General features: G+C 40.2%; 1 protein-coding gene across 2 annotated transcripts; it reads left to right on the top strand.

Annotated features, from left to right (window-relative positions):
• Positions 1–817: 817 nt before the first annotated feature.
• On the top strand, positions 818–16,721 carry klhl8 (kelch-like family member 8). 2 transcript variants are annotated; one of them, XM_033646736.2, is made up of 12 exons: positions 818–904; positions 3,370–3,589; positions 3,882–3,943; positions 9,666–9,831; positions 10,059–10,379; positions 10,632–10,818; positions 11,140–11,283; positions 11,775–11,886; positions 12,404–12,572; positions 13,043–13,202; positions 13,819–14,020; positions 15,509–16,721. In XM_033646736.2, exons 2-12 carry the CDS (start codon positions 3,392–3,394, stop codon positions 15,630–15,632), a joined length of 1,845 nt encoding a protein of 614 aa, XP_033502627.1. In that variant the 5' UTR covers positions 818–904; positions 3,370–3,391; the 3' UTR covers positions 15,633–16,721. The 2 variants fall into 2 exon arrangements, with proteins under 2 accessions (XP_033502627.1, XP_033502628.1); XM_033646737.2 differs by lacking the exon at positions 818–904 and adding an exon at positions 2,630–2,743 and having other exon boundaries at positions 15,509–16,717.
• The last annotated feature ends 1,875 nt before the right edge of the window (positions 16,722–18,596 follow it).

Genomic DNA, 18,596 nt, shown 5'->3' with positions numbered 1-18,596 from the left:
CGACTGCCCCCTTGTGATCTGCTAACTGTCTGTTCCATGTGTGCGTTAATAAAACAGCCCTGGCTCTGTCAATAAAAAAAGTAGAAAAACAACACTGTGCCAACTACTCTCGCTCTTCCACGTCCTTGCCCATGAGAAACGCAGCTCGATGAAGCCAAGCTGCACCGTGACAGTGCAGATAACACTGTAGATATTACCAGAGCTTCTGAAGGAGCAGTGGCAGTAAGAGGTGTTTTACTTGGGGTACTGAGTTCAGTTATCAACAATCTTTCACCAGAATCACAGACTCCACCTTTAATTGGCCAATTTAGTTATAAAACAATTGTAATTACAGTCCAACAGTTCCTTACTTTGCACATTACTCAGTTTAGTGCCTTATTTTGAACATGTCAGTGTTATATACTGGTAGTTAACAATAACTCAATCACAACCAAAGAGTGTGACACTATTTATATGTCTAACTGCCATAACTGTTTGAGGGGATGTATTGGAAATAAATGGCTGCAGTTAAATCATGAAGTGAAAGGTAAATCAACTTTGGCAAAGACATTACCAGAGATCTGAGAGAGAAGAGACAGGTGCCTGATTATCATTTATTTTTGCGTGGGTTCATATCACCATTACTGCATACCCTCTGTCTAAATATTTTGGACAGTGTGTTACACTTTGATATTTCAAGCTGTCACACTGCTCAGCTTTCAAAATAAGTGACTAGCTTGAAACTGGCTGCCTTTATTTAGCCTGGGAAGTTTCATGTGCGTTATATTTAGTTCCCTCAGCTGTTGTTCAGGTAATACCGTAAAAACTACAATACCCATGAAGCACCTGGAATCACAACAAAACGTGCCAATGCCAAACACTTCGCTCAATGAAACCGGCATCTTAATTCTTGCTGCGACATGAGGTAGATATTTTTTGACTTAACGCAACGATTATACAGTGTGTTACAGTCATTTGTGGTATTTTAGGTTTATTATTTTCGCTCAACACCAGGTTAAATCCTTCCCGTTCCCTGTCAGCTAACGTTAGCTCGCGAGCGGATGCTAGTCTACCTGCTAGTCGATGTTAGCAAAGAAGCTAACGTTAACCGTTAACGTTGACTTCGTATCACTATAGCGACGTTTAATAGCTTGTATTGTTGTTTTGAGTCGTAGCGCTATGTTTTGTGTGGTTTGAGAGAGAAATCTGGTTCAACGTTAACAACACGATGTTAACACGGTATGCGGCTGTATGAACTAACGTTACTATAACACCTTAATAACCAGAGCTCATCTTCACAAACTGTTGGACCTATGGTTATGTTTGATTTCTCAGATTTTATGTCAACGTTTGTCAACTGGTGTGCCCGATTTTATGTCCTAACCTTGCTGCGATCAATATGAGTATGTTTTGGTATCATACCCAAAAAGTATGACAGGTCAAAAATAAATTTACATGGCATCTAAAGGTGTTAGCTTTAGTTTGCACTAAAGAGCTAATTAGCAAGGTGTGTGACATTTGCAGTAATGTTATAGCTGTTATCTTAGATATTTGCATCCGTTATCTCTTGATATTTTCTTGTCCATGAGTAGCTGTCAGAGCATCCTTGCTGCATTTGGTTCACCTTATTGTAAATTTTGGGCATGTGTAAGAACAAAAGGTAGCCTACACATTTCTATACATGAGTACACATAATAGGGCATTTAGGGCTTGTTTGGCTAGGTAGGATTGAAGATGCACTACTTTAATACATAGCATTATCTACCAAGTAGGTATCGATAGGTGCAAAGCAAATCTGTGAGCTGCCTGTGTGATCTGATAAGCAATGCATTCAGAGTGCAAAGATCAGATAATAAAAAGTGCATGAGTGACATGTAATCAGGAGAATTACAACACAAAAGGTGAAATAAATGTGAAATGCTTTCTCAGATGTCTGCATAAGAAATATGCTTGGCATTTATCAGTCTACCACAATCTCCTTCACCCCCAATCTCTTAAAAGGTTGAGAGAAAATATGTAAATTCAGTGTGCAGGAAGCAGGCTCATTAGCTCTGTAATTACAGTCACAATGCTCTGATCAAAGGCGAAACTAAGGAAGCATTAAGTGTAGTTGCTGTGTGCTCCAAGACAAGTGGGTTAAGTAATTTGACATGACAACAGTAGGTCCACATGAGTGCACACCAGTCTTTTGTGTATCTTTGTACCTAATTTGGTGTATTAGTTGCTTTGTGGGAGAGCATTTTGTTCACAGATGCGGATGCATAGAAAAATATGTTTGAACTTTAAAAAAAAAGGTCGTTGGTGGCACATACTGTTTTTCAGTTTGAACTGTGGAGTGGAGTTTTGCAATACATCTGTCGTTAAATTATTGACGATCTCATTCCTCATAAATAATACAACGTGACGATGTTATCATCTTAAGGCCATGAAAGCGTTCTTGAATCTTGTCGTTGAAATAAGTGGATCTAACAAAGTCCCTATGTGTAGTTTCAAAGATAAAGCTTACCCAAGAGACTACAAAGTAGAGCAGACTTCGATAGAGAGCCTTTGATCACTAGCGCATATGATGGGACTTGATGTTTCTGCTCTTATAGCTGAGAGGACTAGTGATGAGGGGGCGATACACTGAGTCTATTCAGACAGCTTTAAAGAGAGACAGTGCATCATCTGTAAGGTGTGGGAGGAGCTTTGGCCTCTGGCTGTCTGCTCTTAATTTCTCTGTGACACATCAACTGTGAAGATTTTTCATCAGATTCAACAATAGGTAGGAATTTTTACGAGCTTGATTGCACAGTATTTTCTACATGGTGTGCCTTGTTAGCTCGGAGGAATCTGCTTGTGTTGTTTTTTTCACATTTGGCTCCAGTCTCTGCTGAATGAGTAAAGGGGAAGTGACACTGAAAGGGGGAGGAATACTGACCAAACTTGCTCAGCTGGCAGGCAGTGTCCCCCTACCACTAATTTCCCTTTTGTGTCCTATTGAAGCCTGTAGAATGTTATTTGCACCGAGCTGCGATTTCTATTCTAGACTGCAAGGTTTTTCAACATGATGCAGTACATGGCAGTGTAAATTTGGCTTGCTTATTGCAAGGGATGGGCAATTAGTCTGTAATTTATTAATTTGTTCACAGGCTATTCATGTAATTGTATTGGGTTATTATCAATAAATCTGTTGATTTCTTTTTTCAATTTCTGAGTTATTTGTTTACTCTATAAAAATACCAATTGCAAGTTCCAAAACTGAATACATCTTTAAATTCCTTTTTGTGACCAACACGTTAAAACCCTATCAAATTAACAGCCATATACAACTGAGAAAAGAAGCCAAACCTTCACAGATGAGATTCATTTCTTTCTGTCAGATTTGAAACAGTCTCATTTGTCTTACAGGTGTTATTACCTGTAGCCAGCTATGGCACCAGGGGATGTGGTGCCAGACCATGCCAAGCAGCTGAAGCCCAAGGAGAAGCGGCCTGGAAACCGGGCATCGAAAGCTGACTGTGAGCCTGATGGGTCATTCATCTTTGAGGCTCATGAGGCTTGGAAAGACTTCCATAACTCCCTTAGGCATTTCTATGAAGTAGGAGAGCTCTGTGACGTCACGCTGAAGGTAGGTCGCTCTGTCCGTGCTATTTATATCTCAGCTGGTCTTTGTTTATGTTTTTCAGTAATGTCGGCTTAAAGGTTGGGATTTCACAAAGGATATTTTAGAGATGTGAGCCATATTAATCAAAGAGTGTGGTTGTTAGTTTTGATTTATTTTCAATCCCTAAACAGCTGTCACAATTACAGTTCTCTGCCTGAACAATCATACTGTGGAAATGAATAATCGCTGAACTTATTAATGCTGCATATAGGTTTGAGTTGTTAAACATGTATTTTGTGTTTGTCTCTTTTTGTAGGTTGGCAGTAGGTTGATACCATGCCACAAGCTAGTGCTGGCTTGTGTGATCCCTTACTTCAGGTATGGTTCTTTCTTTATTTATTTTTTTAAGAATTAGGCCTATAATGATATTTTAATTATAGCAAAGACCAATTTGAGTTTTTTTTTTAAACTAGTGGACACCCAGTCTCTATGATGATTTATCATCATTTATCATTTATCTTTTAATCATTAAAATCATTTTAAATGCATTTTTTATGTAATATGATTGATTTCCTTAGTAAGTAGTCATGTAATATGCAGCATGACATTATTATTCCTTACGTATTACATGCTTGATGGACGTTTGCTTGAACTAAACATACAGAAATTAAGCAACAAAGACCTGTCTGTAATCTGTGCCTGAACATAAGGTTCCAGTGTAATGAAAAAAACCCACAAAGACTGAATATTGTAATGTTTGTATGTTTTTGCAGAAGGTAGAACCCTTATAAGATTGTACCGGTTTATTATTTTTATTATTATTATTATTAGGGTTCTAACCCCGAAGGGGTAGAACCCTTCTAAGATTGTACCGGTTTATTATTATTATTATTAGGGTTCTAACCCCGAAGGGGTCATCATCACCAAACTTGGTGGGTAGGTCCACAATGAGACTTGGGAGCTGCCTACCAAAGCATTTTGAGCTCAGCCTATAAGGGGCGCTATAAATGCCACACATCTGTATCTCAAAGACCATTGGATGGAATTTCACCAAATTTGGTATGCATGCTCTAGGGGTGGCTATTAACTCATATCTTGAGTGCCATGTTGATAGGTGAAAGTGGGCGTGGCCTATTCATCATTAACCGTCATAATTTGCGTTTTATTAATTTATGACCAGCTGGAAGGACCTAGGGACATGAAACGTGGTACATGGACTATAAATGACATCCAAATACTGCTCAAAAAATTTGGTCCCAATCGGCCTTATGGGGCGCTATAACATAGAGTGTAAAGCTTGAAAGGCTCTGCCCGCCGCACCACAAGTGCTATTGACTTGAAATTTTACACACACATCCTCCTGATAGTCCTCTACAAAAAAGCCTCTTGCAGCCTTAATGCCACCCTTACAGAATTTTTGCTAATTTTAATAATGTTAAAAACAGTAAAATGAATAAGCTTTTGAAATATTTGTGCTATCAACACCAAACTTGGTATGAGGCATCGGGGGACCGAGACACTCATTTCTATTATAAATGAGCAAGATCGGACGAAAAACACGGCTGCCGTCAAGCAAAGTGTCCTTGGAAAGGGCGGGGCTTAGCGAATATCGGCTGTAAAATGTTAACCGTTTTTCCGATCGTCACAAAACTGGGTAAATATCATCAGAAGGGGACCAAGAACACACCCAAAAAAAGATTTTGAGATTGGCACATAGGGGGCGCCACCGTTTTCTCCATTGAAAATGAATTACGGAATCTTCAAAAATCACAAAATTTCAAACGGTAACTACGGATTCATACTTTCAGCTAGAAACTCCATTCAAACTGGAAAATATTCAGCAATTCCTTGACTTTTTACATATGATTCAACTTTTCAATCCCATTCAAACTTTCCAAAATATTCAGCGTTTTCTGAAACTTGGTTATAATGGAAGTCAATGAGAAAATCCTTCAAACTCACTCATCTTCACCCACACTTCACGAACTCATACATTCACGTAGAAACTCCATTCCAACTCTGAAATGTTGACATTGCCATCGACTTTCAGTGACTGATTCATATTTTCCATATCTCTTTTAGTTTTTCTACACCAGCTGTTTAAAAATCATGAAATTTTCAGCCCTTCTCAGAATTTATAATGGGTGTGTATTGCGTGGAATGTTGAGAGTTAGAGTGGGTGATGTCATCGCTAGAGTGCACAGCACCTCTGAAATCATCAAGAAATTTTCTCTTAAACTCGCTGGTGCGGCCACATCGTTCACTCTACATACACAAATTGTACACCAAATTGTAGGAAAAGCCGTTCCGGTCGCAGAGGTGAGACCGCTGAAGAAAATGGATTTAGGGTTTTGGCTGCGGGTGGTCTAAAAAGACAACAAGTCCAACCAACTGCCCCATTCACTCCCATGTTAAGTGAGAGCCCAAATTTCTGGAAGAAAGCAGACCATTCCACTTATGTCCTAGGCTCTGGCCTCATTTTTCACACCACAGAAATGAAATTTACACCTTTGTGATCCGCATCCTGTCCTCTCGCTCACGGTGTGCTTTTTGTAGCTGTAGCACTTACGGTTTTTCATTAAACAGTTGGAGTTTGAGAGGAACTTTTGGCTCAGTTTCTGCCTTTTCTTGGTGTATTTAAATTTGACTGTGCCATTGCCAACTGGTGATTGGCTGAATCAACTCCAGCCGTTCGGCCAATCGTCTGTATGTCACAGCACAGTCAAATTTGAATATTTCAGCAACCTGACTTCTTTGCAGTTAAAGCCTCATCATACAGAGGTAATTACATATGTGTCAGTCTGCCTGTCTGGGTCTGTCTGTCTCTGTCTTTCTGTGTCCATCTTGGACATTTTAGACTGCAGTCTTTTTTAGCTGTTAAGTTAAGCTGTTTTTTCTATCTGTAAGTGGACATACACACAGACAGACAAACAGACTCACACATACACAAACGCGCGACAGCACGTGAACATACACTCATTCAGGCATGCACACACACAGACACACAGTGATACATTTACTGCTATTAATAATTAGCGTATTGCTATGGGGATACTAGTTGGCAGCGAGCATCAGGCACACTCAAAATTCCATGTGAAATTTTCTAGTTCATTCATTCACTCATTCATTCATTCTTGAAAATGAAAATTTCATTCATGAAAATTTCAAATGCTCTGCAGAGATCAGATGAAGGCCACAGGATTTGTTTAAAGCCAATTTCCCAATTGCATATTTGAACCTAGCAACAGCTTTCTTTTTAATTTCACTCTCAGGTCCATGCCTTGATTTACCAGCGATAACCCAATTTTTAAAAGCTTCTCTGGCTTGCTGGTGGAGTTCATCCACATACTCATTCCAGCCTAGCCTGAAGCTGTACTTCTTTGCTTTTCTCTGAATGAGTGGTTTACTAGCCTCATTCAGACCCTGCACAATTCTGTCATATAGTACACATAGCTCTTCTTTGTGATTTGGCATACCACAGTTGAAATTATCACACATTATAGCATCATATGGAATTTCAATGTTACCTATGGTCTTCTCAGTCAAGTCATGATAATGTAGCAGGTCGTTCTCTGAGAGTTTAGCCCACTCAATTTTCCCACCATGATTAACCTGATTATCATCCGTGGTCATTGTAGGCAGGTTTTCTACATTGAGCATAATGGAGACAGGCATGTGGTCCATTGTTGCAAACCCATACAAAATCTCAACTTTATCCACACATTCATGGGCATCAGCTGTGCTTACACAATGATCTAGCCAGGATGTTGTATTCCAAGCCTCACTGACATATGTATAGCTATCTGTTGGCAAATGGATCTTACTTGTTAAAAGGGGCTCATTATCATGACAAAATTCAACTAGGTATCGGCCAAACACAGACTTCCTATCAGAGATATCTGCATTCAAATCACCCATTACATAAATACGGGTACATTCATTTTCCTCAATAAAAGAGCCAATAAAAGCAAGCTTTTGAAGATATTCGTCCTAGTTACTGGAACAGTCATAAGGTGTGTAATCATTCAAAATGATAAGAACATTACCATTATAAGAAACTTTTATTGCAACACACCAGTCTACTCTCAATCTAATCACACTGATCAGAGGGTCATATTTTTTATGCCACATAATGGCCACACCTCCAGGTATTCTGCCCTGAACCAACCCCAAGCTCAAATCTGTGGTTGACTCCCCCACCCCATGGAAGTTACTATGAACAGAGTTAAGCTTGTCCAGGTCCTGTTTAGCAAGAAAAGTTTCTTGTAGACAAAGAATGTCAGTTTCCTCAAGGAGTTTGTCAACAACAAGTCGCCGTGCCTTATCCGCTGCATTGTGTCCTAGACGCAGGCCGCGTGTGTTATATGACACAATTCTCATGAGAAGTAGACAAATCTTATGCATGTCACCCAAGTAAGCAGCGATGGACGAAATGATTACTGCATGTCATTTACCCAAGCTTTCTCTTTACATCATGTTTCTCTCCACTCTCCTTTCTGCTTACATGTATAACTCCTTGTATGTTCACACAGTTGATCCTGGGTTCCAACTCCAATGTAGTTACTCAGTCTTGTTAATCATTAATGACATGGTGCAGATTTTAAGTTTAATACTATTATGGCCAGGACAGTCTGACAGACTGACAAACAGACATTGCAGGTCTCTCTCACTCTGTGAGTTTTGCTAATATTTGATGACTTCCCATCCTACAACATAAGTGAAACAAACATGATGTCAGGACATTTTTTACCCTTGAAGAGGGTGGCACATGTAGGCCTATTTTAGATTTAGTAAAACGCCACAGATTAGCCTATGTTTTTGGAACTTCACCTGGTTGAACAATATGGTAAATAGGCCTACTATCATTTTGATTTCATTTGATTTGGAAACATAAAACATTACATAACATTTTTATAGACTAGTGGTTGTTCAGGTGGGGTTAAGAAAGATAAACACAAAAAGCAATGTTGTAGGAATTGAGCAGAGAGAAAACAATGACATAGAGTACTGGGCCTATCCTATTTGTACCTAGCTAATGCATCTGGGTCTCGTTTCAATTTGGTTTTTCCGTAATTTAGTTTTGAAAGAGAAAACAGGAAAACGGAAGCACTTCCGTTATTTCGTTTTGTGTCTCAAAACGGAATAACGGGAAAACGGCCGTATTTCCGTAAATCTGTTTTATTTTGAAAACAAAATATCAAACTATCAAAAGGTACACGGACCCTCACTACCACATAATACCACTTCATGCAAATGAAGCTATTATGTCATGTTTGAATAAAAAAGCCTGCATGTGCACATGTTGCTATAGTTAAGTGACTTTTGAGGTCACGTGAATATATTTAGAATGGTTTGATAATTTGCCACTTAGACCACGGGGAGGAGACCAGCTGAGTAAACTGATCTGTGGATGAGAAACTTGCAACTGAAGAAGTTACCCCCATCCCCCGGCCTAGACACTGGGGAAGGTAGGGAATCTTGAGGTGACCGGATGAGGGAACTTCTCATTTGAAGATCCAGATTAAGACAGTCTGTATCTTGATGGAGGTGGTGCAGGGGTGGAGGTGGGCTGGGAGTTTTGCTGAAATGACAGCTGGATGACAGCAGAGAGAGAAATTTGACAGCTAATGACGGATTGGTAGAGAACAGGGAGAGGCTGGCAGACTGTGACTTGTTGAAATATGTGAAGAAGGGTGGAGCAAGAGGATAGTGGGAAAACAGAGAAGTGGCTTTGAGGTATACTTAAGGTAAACATTAAAATACCTATTGAAACTTTGAAATACGTATCAATAGGTAAAATTTCAATTCATGTTTTGATGTTCAAATGGAGTCTCTATGTGAAAGTATACCACAAATGTTATTAGCATGTAGGCTAGCTGAAAACCCGATTTCAAGAAATGTGTGACTTGGAAAGAGTATGTATTGCTTGGAGCTTTCAGGGACAGAGTGGGGAACGTCTTGCACTACGGCAGATGAGGGTCACGGTGGGTGGTGAGGGTCACGGTGGCTGGTTTGGGGCGGAACAGGTTAGAACCCGCAGATTGCCGCTCGCGGCTATATTTCACCTTGCTTTTGTCTAAGTGGCCATTTCTTCCCTCAGGGCCATGTTCCTGTCAGAGATGTCTGAGGCTAAGCAGGAACTGATAGAGATCAAGGACTTTGATGGTGATGCCATCCAGGACCTGGTGCATTTTGCCTACTCCTCCAAGCTCACATTAACTGTGGACAATGTCCAGCCTCTGCTTTATGCTGCCTGCATCCTCCAGGTAAAGAAACACAAATACTATATAAGTCAACAAGCTGCACAGGCATTTTGTTCTCTTTATTTTACATGGACTAAGGGGTTGTGAATTTTCAATCAAAGGTTAAGTGCTGTGATGCTTAAACGCTTATTTAGCAATTCAGAATGTTCTGACAATTTGTATACAGAACTTATTATTTTAATACATTAAGATAATCTGTAAAATGCTTTATTACTGTTTGAATCTATCAGGTGGAGTTGGTGGCAAGAGCCTGCTGTGAGTACATGAAGGCCCACTTTCACCCCACCAACTGCCTGGCAGTTCGCACCTTCGCTGAGAGCCACAATCGCGTGGACCTGATGGACATGGCCGACCGATATGCCTGCGAACACTTCACTGAGGTAGTGGAGTGTGAGGACTTTACATGTGTGTCTCCCCAGCACTTGCGCACGTTATTGTCCTCCAGCGAGCTCAATATCCATTCAGAGACACAGGTGTACAATGCAGCAGTGAAATGGCTGAAAGCAAACCCACAGCACCACGAGGCCTGGCTGGACCAGATCATGTCTCAGGTTAGAGAGTGCATAGCTGAAGGGTACCATAGGGTGTGGTTTGGGTAAATTTAATATCTCCAGAAATTCTGTATTTGTGTCTGGAAGTACCTCTGTTTGTTCTAGTGAAGTTAGACTTTATGACCCATTTAACTGATGACCTGAAGGGTTAGCAACATAACTGTGTGTAAAATTGTGTTACATATGTGTTCACAGATTTATGTAACCACTTTTACAACCACAATACAATGTGTATGCTGCTCTCTCCTTCAGGTGCGCCTCCCCCTACTTCCTGTTGAGTTCCTGACGGGAACAGTGGCCAAGGCTGAGATGATCAAAGGTAACCTGAGTTGTCGTGACCTGATGGACGAAGCCAGGAACTACCACCTCCACCTCAGCAACAAGGTGGTGCTGGACTTTGAGTATTCAGTCCGCACCATACCACGGAAACACACTGCAGGTAATACTTATATGGGGTTGTTTGGCTTTCAACATGTAACTGCTGATTTTATGGCATTTGTAGTAACATGGAGCAGCTTTTCTTATCATCTTAAAAGAACACTGAGTGAAGCTGAATGCCTTTCTAGTAGTCTCTCCATAACATAAGAAAAGCTACAAAAATATATAACATCTTTTTTTATAAAATTTTTGTCCCATTTTGTTAATATATTTTGTCTTTGAAAAAAAAAAAAAAGTGATGACCTGATGTGCTGTGAGCATAAAGTATGATGTTATGTTCCTCACTGTGCCAACGTTTTTTTCTTTTCTGCCATTCCCTTAGGGGTTTTGTTCTGCGTGGGTGGCCGCGGGGGTTCCGGTGACCCATTTCGCAGCATCGAGTGCTACTCCATCACCAAGAACAGCTGGTTTTTTGGTCCTGAAATGAACAGCAGACGGCGTCATGTGGGTGTAATATCTGTCGGAGGTAAGAGTGGTTATATATAATGAAGCTACAGAAAGCAAATGCCGGGGCAGGGACAGTTGGGGTTTGGAAAGTGGGGAGCACAGGGAAACTTTAGGACATATTTTACACTAGTTTATTAGGTACACTGAGCTAAAACTAATGCAGTCTAATAAAACAGTTGTACAGCAAATGTTACTTTAATGAAGATTATAATGTTTGATATTTGTTCAAACTGTTTTGGAGTGGTGTTGCTTCAAATAAAGTACTCTGATATTTGAGTTTTGTCGAGATAATTTAGAAAATGAAATGTTTAGATTATAGGTGTACCTAAAAGCAGATGCAGTATACATTGCAACATACCAACTGAAAACATATTGTATATCTATGTAAAAACATTACTTGTCACCAGTCCAAAAAAAGCTTTAATTATTTTATACCCATTTGTAATCACTAGACGGGTCACATGATCATAAAGACTGCACTTCATATCTTTTTGATGTTGGTTTCCTCAGGGAAGGTTTACGCTGTTGGGGGCCATGATGGTAACGAACACTTAGGCAACATGGAGATGTTTGACCCCCTCACCAACAAGTGGATGATGAAAGCCTCCATGAACACCAAGAGGTACACAGACACCTCAGTATACTGAATGTGAATGGGACTTTTCTCCATTGGCTTACATTTTGGGAAAGGGTGCTATTGCATTAAGATGGCTTAATTAAAAAGTGCTGCTTTTCCTCTCCATTTTGGCCGTCCTATCCCAGTGCCTTTTACACACTAAAATGATTAAAAAAGAGGCAGTATGATTATCGGGGCAGCCAAATCCACTAAGATGGACAAAGTAATTTAAAATATGGAGTGTAATGATTATATACAAAGCCTAAAAATCATTCATACTGTTGCACTCCAATAGCTGCAAGCCTTTGTGTTTAAAACCCTGCTGTTGATTTATTAATCCTAAATTTAGATAAAAGGAAATGTTGCTTTTTCAGCCCTTACATGCTCAGGAACAGGACAGATTGATGCCTTAACATACATTTCTTCCAGTGAACCATTTACTATACCATGTGTATTTGCTGTACTTAGAGTATTAGGTAATAGCAGAAGCACTGCTTTGAGCAAGGGTGTATGTGTTTCCCAGGAGGGGTATAGCCCTGGCAGCTCTTGGTGGTCCTATCTATGCCATTGGAGGTCTGGATGACAACTCCTGCTTCAACGATGTGGAGCGTTATGACATTGAAAGTGACTGCTGGAGTGCTGTGGCGCCGATGAACACACCCAGAGGAGGAGTGGGATCTGTGGCATTGGGGGTAGGACTCAGGGGTCTAGATTAAAATCCAAAGAGGTCCAGTGACTAAAATGTCCTCTCAGCAATGATCCAAATCTATGTCCTTATGTCCTGTAGCCTACCCCTCCTTCATGCTGTCATCTCTCTTATGCAGTTTTTCTTGCTATAGCGAACTGTGTAAGCACGGTAAATTATCAATTTGATTGGCTCAAGTGAGTGAAACTATTGCTGTATTAACTGGATTAGCTGTGCCTGCAGCCTATAGCCATGACCGTCTGAAGAAAAAAAAAAAACAATGCTCTTTAAATATTATTAATTTTTCTCCTCCATTTGTCAGAAATTGGTCACAGATAAGCAGAAAACGTCATTCTGTCCGCATCCGAACCGCGCTCCGCCATTTGTTGATGCCCCGCTGTAGAGAAAGCCAATCACTTGTGACTGATGATTGAAATATGCCCTGGACTTCACTTCTTTATACCCTCTCCTTGCCAGAGTTTTGTGTATGCAGTGGGAGGCAACGATGGTGTGGCCTCACTGTCCAGCGTGGAACGGTTTAACCCACATCTCAACAAGTGGACTGAGGTCTGCGAGATGGGCCAGCGGCGAGCTGGAAATGGAGTCAGCAAACTCAATGGCTGCCTCTACGTAGTGGGTGAGAGCAATGAATAAATTAAGTTGGATTCCAAACATTTAAAATATTCATCTCTTCGGATCTGATCACTTTATTGATTATGATAATTTCGTTGGAAGCATATACGTCAGTTCCAACATGTATTTCATCCACATTTTCCTGTACTGCAGTGACTTGATTGACGCTGTTTGTCATTGTTTTCCTGGTGTTTTTTCCTCTTCCTCTGAAATTTGTTTCATACACCCAGGTCACATGCCTCAGAGATACACACCCTGCAATTTTACACACAAATGCGTGAATCAGGAAAGACAAAAGTTCATGTTTTGTAAAGCTATCTGGTAACTGATTTACAGAGTGTGAGGATGAGACTTTTATTGTACAACTTGAATTTGAAGAGTCATTCAAGGTTCATTAAAATGTCTGCTGTGGCATTTTGCCTGGTTAGTAGCTGTGACTTAGTATGGAGATATAAAAATCTTTTGCACCCTTCATCTGCAACATCATAATTCTACTCAGTGTGAGCGGTTGTTACACCTGAGTGTGTTCATGTTCATGTTTGACCCTAGAGCTTTTGTCACAAAACCAACAGAGACACGTTTCTTGTTTTTAGTAATTGTCTCTCTTGTCCTTCTTAAAGGTGGTTTTGATGACAATTCACCCCTGAGCTCGGTAGAGCGCTTTGACCCAAGAATGCACCGTTGGGAGTACGTGTCGGAGCTGACCACCCCGCGTGGGGGAGTCGGGGTTGCCACTGTAATGGGAAGAGTGTTTGCAGTCGGGGGTCACAATGGGAACATCTACCTGAACACAGTGGAGGCTTTTGAGCCTCGAATGAACAGGTGAGGAGGACGGGATTAAGGGCTGTTGGATGTGATGTGTTTGTAATGTATTAAAGTGGAGTTTGGGATGATTTATCAGGCCTTTTTCAAAGTAGGAATCTCCCATACTCTGTCGCTCTTTGGTATTGTAAAGCAACTGCTTCTCTTTATGCTAATAATGTATGTCACTGCAGTTTAAAATACTTGATTTGTTCCTCAAAGTGCACTTCAAGGGATATTTATCAATCTATACACAATGCAAAATGACCATCTCGCCTACTGCGACAAGTCTGATTGCTTGTGGAATAAAACCTGTTTGTTTTGCATACATGCAGTTTCGGATGGCTTTAGCTTAAAGTAGTTATGGAGAACATGCGTGGAGTTGTTGATAATTAGATAAGTCTTTTTGAGGGCTTGTTCAGTATTAAGCTGCACCAGGGATCTGTATTCTGACAAATATTTATGAGCTGAGGTTAACAACAACCTGCATTTGGTACTAGTTTGATAGTACAGTGACTGAGGAAGACCAGTGCAACACAGACAACTTGAAAAAATTTGCCACACAACGCTTATTTAGAAACAAATCACAGAAACCCTGGAATATGCACACTGCATATTGGAGCTGAACTACAGACACAGATCACATATTTTAGGTGAGAGATTGCTGTGCAGTCTTCAAATAAAAACGGAATGAGACTTGAGGCTGCAGCTCAGGAGGTAGAACAGTTGTCTACTAATCAGAAGGTCTGTAGTAAATGTCCCTGGGCAAGATACTGAACCCTATGCTCTACATGACTGTGCTATTGGTGTGTGTGTGCTTGTTAATATTTATTAGTTTCGGTGGGCAGGTGGCACCTTGCATGGTGGCCCTGGCCCTCAGTGTATGAATGTGTGTGTGTGTGTGTGTGTGTGTGTGTGTGTGTGTTTACAGGTAAATTAAAGTACTTTGAGTGGTCGCTATGAATAGAAAAATGCTATTAATAACACAAACAAAGGTCCACACACTGTAGCTCCCTCAAGTCTGAAGAAGAGCATTAGCTCAAAACGTCACTATTAGATGTGCTGATAAATTGCAGAAGTGACAGTGTGTTGACCTTCCCTCATGTTTATTTCTATTTTTTACTGGTCCAGCACCTGCCTTAGATATAAAGTCAGTTCATTTTACCATTTACTTAATGGTACCCTCGACAATAGTCCCCATTTGAAGCTTGTGTGACAAATCTTTTATGATAAATGCCACAATTGTAATTTTCTGCAGTTACAGACGCTTAAAAATACAGCTGTATGGGGCACATTAGTAGCAAAGTGTTTACAGCACATGCCACATTACTGCAACATCCCAGTTTCGACTTTAGCCTTGGGACCTTTGTTGCATGTTGTATTCCTTTCTCTTGAGTCTTCCTCTACTTTGTCTAGTAAAGGTGAAAATGCCCAAAACACTGCTACATCAGAACTGTTGGTATGTCTTCTTATTACTATTTTGTCATGACTTACACGTTTGCTTTTTAGATGGGAGCTGGTGGGTTCAGTGTCACACTGCCGTGCCGGAGCTGGAGTGGCTGTCTGTTCATCTCACGTCAGCCAGATCAGGGACGTCGGCCAGGGCTCCAGCAACGTGGCCAACTGCATGTGACCACCGCTCCACTTTTACCAGGTGACTGACTGCCAGGTCACCATCAGATCTGATCACTGCACAAGCACACGACACAAAGCACACAGACAGTGACGTGGCAACTTCATTACTGTCGCCACTGTCTGAACATCAGCCTTAATCACTCATAGGCTGGTGTTCAGTTTGCACACAGTGATTGAGGAATATTAGGGAGGTTTTGACTGACTTGAAGTGCTCGTCTGACAAATCTGAAGTCTTCTGACAAAAGATACATTAGAGACATTTTTCTTGACTCCTGCTGGTGTTATTTGCATTCAGTGATGTAATATTTTGTACTGTATTTTCTTCTGTTTGACTGCCTTTACATAGTTTTGATTTTTTAAGGGAACATAGTAGCCGAGCCTACTAGTATTTAATACTAACGTCTCGAGAATGAGAGGTAAGTTTGGATTCAGAACTACTAGGTTAACTGCACATTATCAATGTGGACTGTAAAGTAGGCCAGTATGAATGCATTTCAAAGGTTTCTTTTTAAAGACTGGCTGTGGTTTACTCATTGGCTCTGCAGTTATTTTTGTTAGCCACAGAGATGTGACAAATCGGTAGTTTAAAATAAAAATAATGCTGGATTTAACACATTGTTTGCAGTGCAGCGTGTGCAGTTAAACCATTAACATTTTCATCAGCCAGTCTAAAATACGATGTTAAGATGTCAAATGCATTTCCAAGACTCCTGTGATCTAATGCCAGATGAGGTGAAAGCATCCGTTAAAGCAGTTAGACTTATGAAAGGTGCGTTTCAGAATTATTCTAATAGCAGTTTGACTGCAGCAAGCTGGATCGTATTGCAGCAGTTGTAACTGGGATCTGCCTGTAATCAGTTGTGTTTGAACAATCATTGAAGGGTGATTGGGACAAATCAGTTACCGAGAAGGGCGTGACAGGTCAAAGGAATTTAACTGCTGCAAGTGCCAAACACAAAAAAGTTTGTCCCCTGTCTAGAAAGCTGTACGTGTAAATCTGTTTAATCCACCTGCTGAATCCTGAGTCGCTTCCTTAAAGTCCCCCTCCACTTAAAAATATGTTTTTCATCTGTTAATCTCCCCTAAAATGTCTGACCGTGACTATACTGACTTGCATCTGTGCAAAGTTTGTCACTAGAGAGGTGTTTTCACATTCCTGTGCTGGAAATCTGAGTTTCAAACGTACCCTGGGCAAGGTAGATTAGGTACGTCACTAGTATGAAAGTCAATTGCTGTGTAATATGCAACACATATTGAAAGGGTAACAGACTTCCTGTGCAGAGCGGACTCATCAGTACACAGACCAGAGTTAGTATAGTAAAGGTTTTGACAGCAAACATGGTAGAGTGTGCAGTTTTTAGATCTAAACCGGACCAATGTGAACAATCTGTAACATTGTAGCAGATTATTGTATGTTTCACGACCACTAACCCTATGTTAGCCACTGCCATATACAAGCTAACAAACAACATAAATAAATAAAAGATGCTAACTCCACTGACCATTCTAAAATGTTTGCTAGTGGCTGAGTTTGGTGTACGACAGACATCTCATCTGAGTCTGGGTCTGACTGAGGCTGAAACATGTACTGCTGAATCTCTCCGACATTTCCTCTAACGCTAACGTTAGCCGTCTTGATGAACGCTGCTCTTCAAGCGGTTAACCTAGCAGTAGCTTCGCACAGCCAGACCTATCTCCACACTCTCCACAGATTGAGAATTCTTCAATGAGGGAGAAGGAGAAGATGTGCTTTTATGGAAAAACCATGTTAAACAAAATAGTAATCATGGTAGAGTATTTTTACAGACGTGTCAGGAGGGGGACTTTAACCTCGACCTCAGAATAAATAAAGGTTTGATGGCTATATACTGTACCTGAGAGTCTAGGACTGATCAGAGCAATACGGTGCACGTTTCCAGTTCTTTTTCAGTTTTACATTATTTTATAGAGATCTGTTCAGACTGACAGAGACAGATATTCAGATTCAAGATTTGTGTTTGACGATAGCTGGACTGTCAGAAATCCTAATCAGAGTGCTTTCAGATGTGTATAAGATGCAGCTGAGGTTTGTCTCTGCAGATGGTTGTGTTATATTTTAATATATGGACATTTTGTATAATAAATAGGTGTATCTTTGGTATTTCCTTATTATCCTTTACTACTCTATCTAATCCATTGCTGTGCACTATTTTCCTAGAGTAGGTGTGAAGTCTGAGTATATTTTTGTCCTAAATGGAGTTATTCATGTTATGAGTTTCAAGATGTTTATTTAACACTCATGCCTATCTCTGCCATATCTAAATGTAATACTTTCTGGCAACAGTTTTTTGTTTTTGTTTTTTTCAGGCTGACAGAGTGATGACTTTTAAACAGAAATGCTATATATGGTTTATACTAAATATATACATATTATCGCACAGTGTGTCCTGCGGATATTAATTTTAGTGCATATTGTCAACCTAATTTTTACACCAAAAACTGAAGATAAAACTTGTCAGCAACTTTGTTAGCAAACAAGCCAGAAACTTCTTTTGTAAGTCTTTTGTAAAGTTTACTGTACTTTGTGTTGTTCTTCCTCCTCCTGACTGCTTCCATCTTGTGCTTTTATTTACATGGTATTGGTATAATAAAGTTTTGTGTAAAGTTTATCGGTGGGTTCCCTCATTTTCTCCTGTAACACTTTATTAAATTTTGCCCTCAATAACAGGATTGACTGTAAACTGGGTCCAAAAAAACCTTTAGCAATCAAGTTTGTGGTAATGATCTGTCTTATAAAATCAATTGTCACTTCTGTTATAAAAAGGCAGAGTTTGTTTCATTTTCCTACACACCTGCTCTGTTGGGTGTGCGGTATTTTTTCTTTTAATGAAGATTTATAAAATTACACTCTTCTGAAAAGTAGCCATTGTGAGTTTCCTGACTATGATGTGTCTGCTGAGCAAGGTAAATGACATTTTTGTAT

This window comes from Epinephelus lanceolatus, chromosome 19, assembly GCF_041903045.1.
Source record: "Epinephelus lanceolatus isolate andai-2023 chromosome 19, ASM4190304v1, whole genome shotgun sequence".
NCBI classification, from domain to species: Eukaryota; Metazoa; Chordata; class Actinopteri; order Perciformes; family Serranidae; genus Epinephelus; species Epinephelus lanceolatus.
Note: the sequence above shows the minus strand (reverse complement) of the source record. Positions and strands in the feature narration are given on the sequence as shown.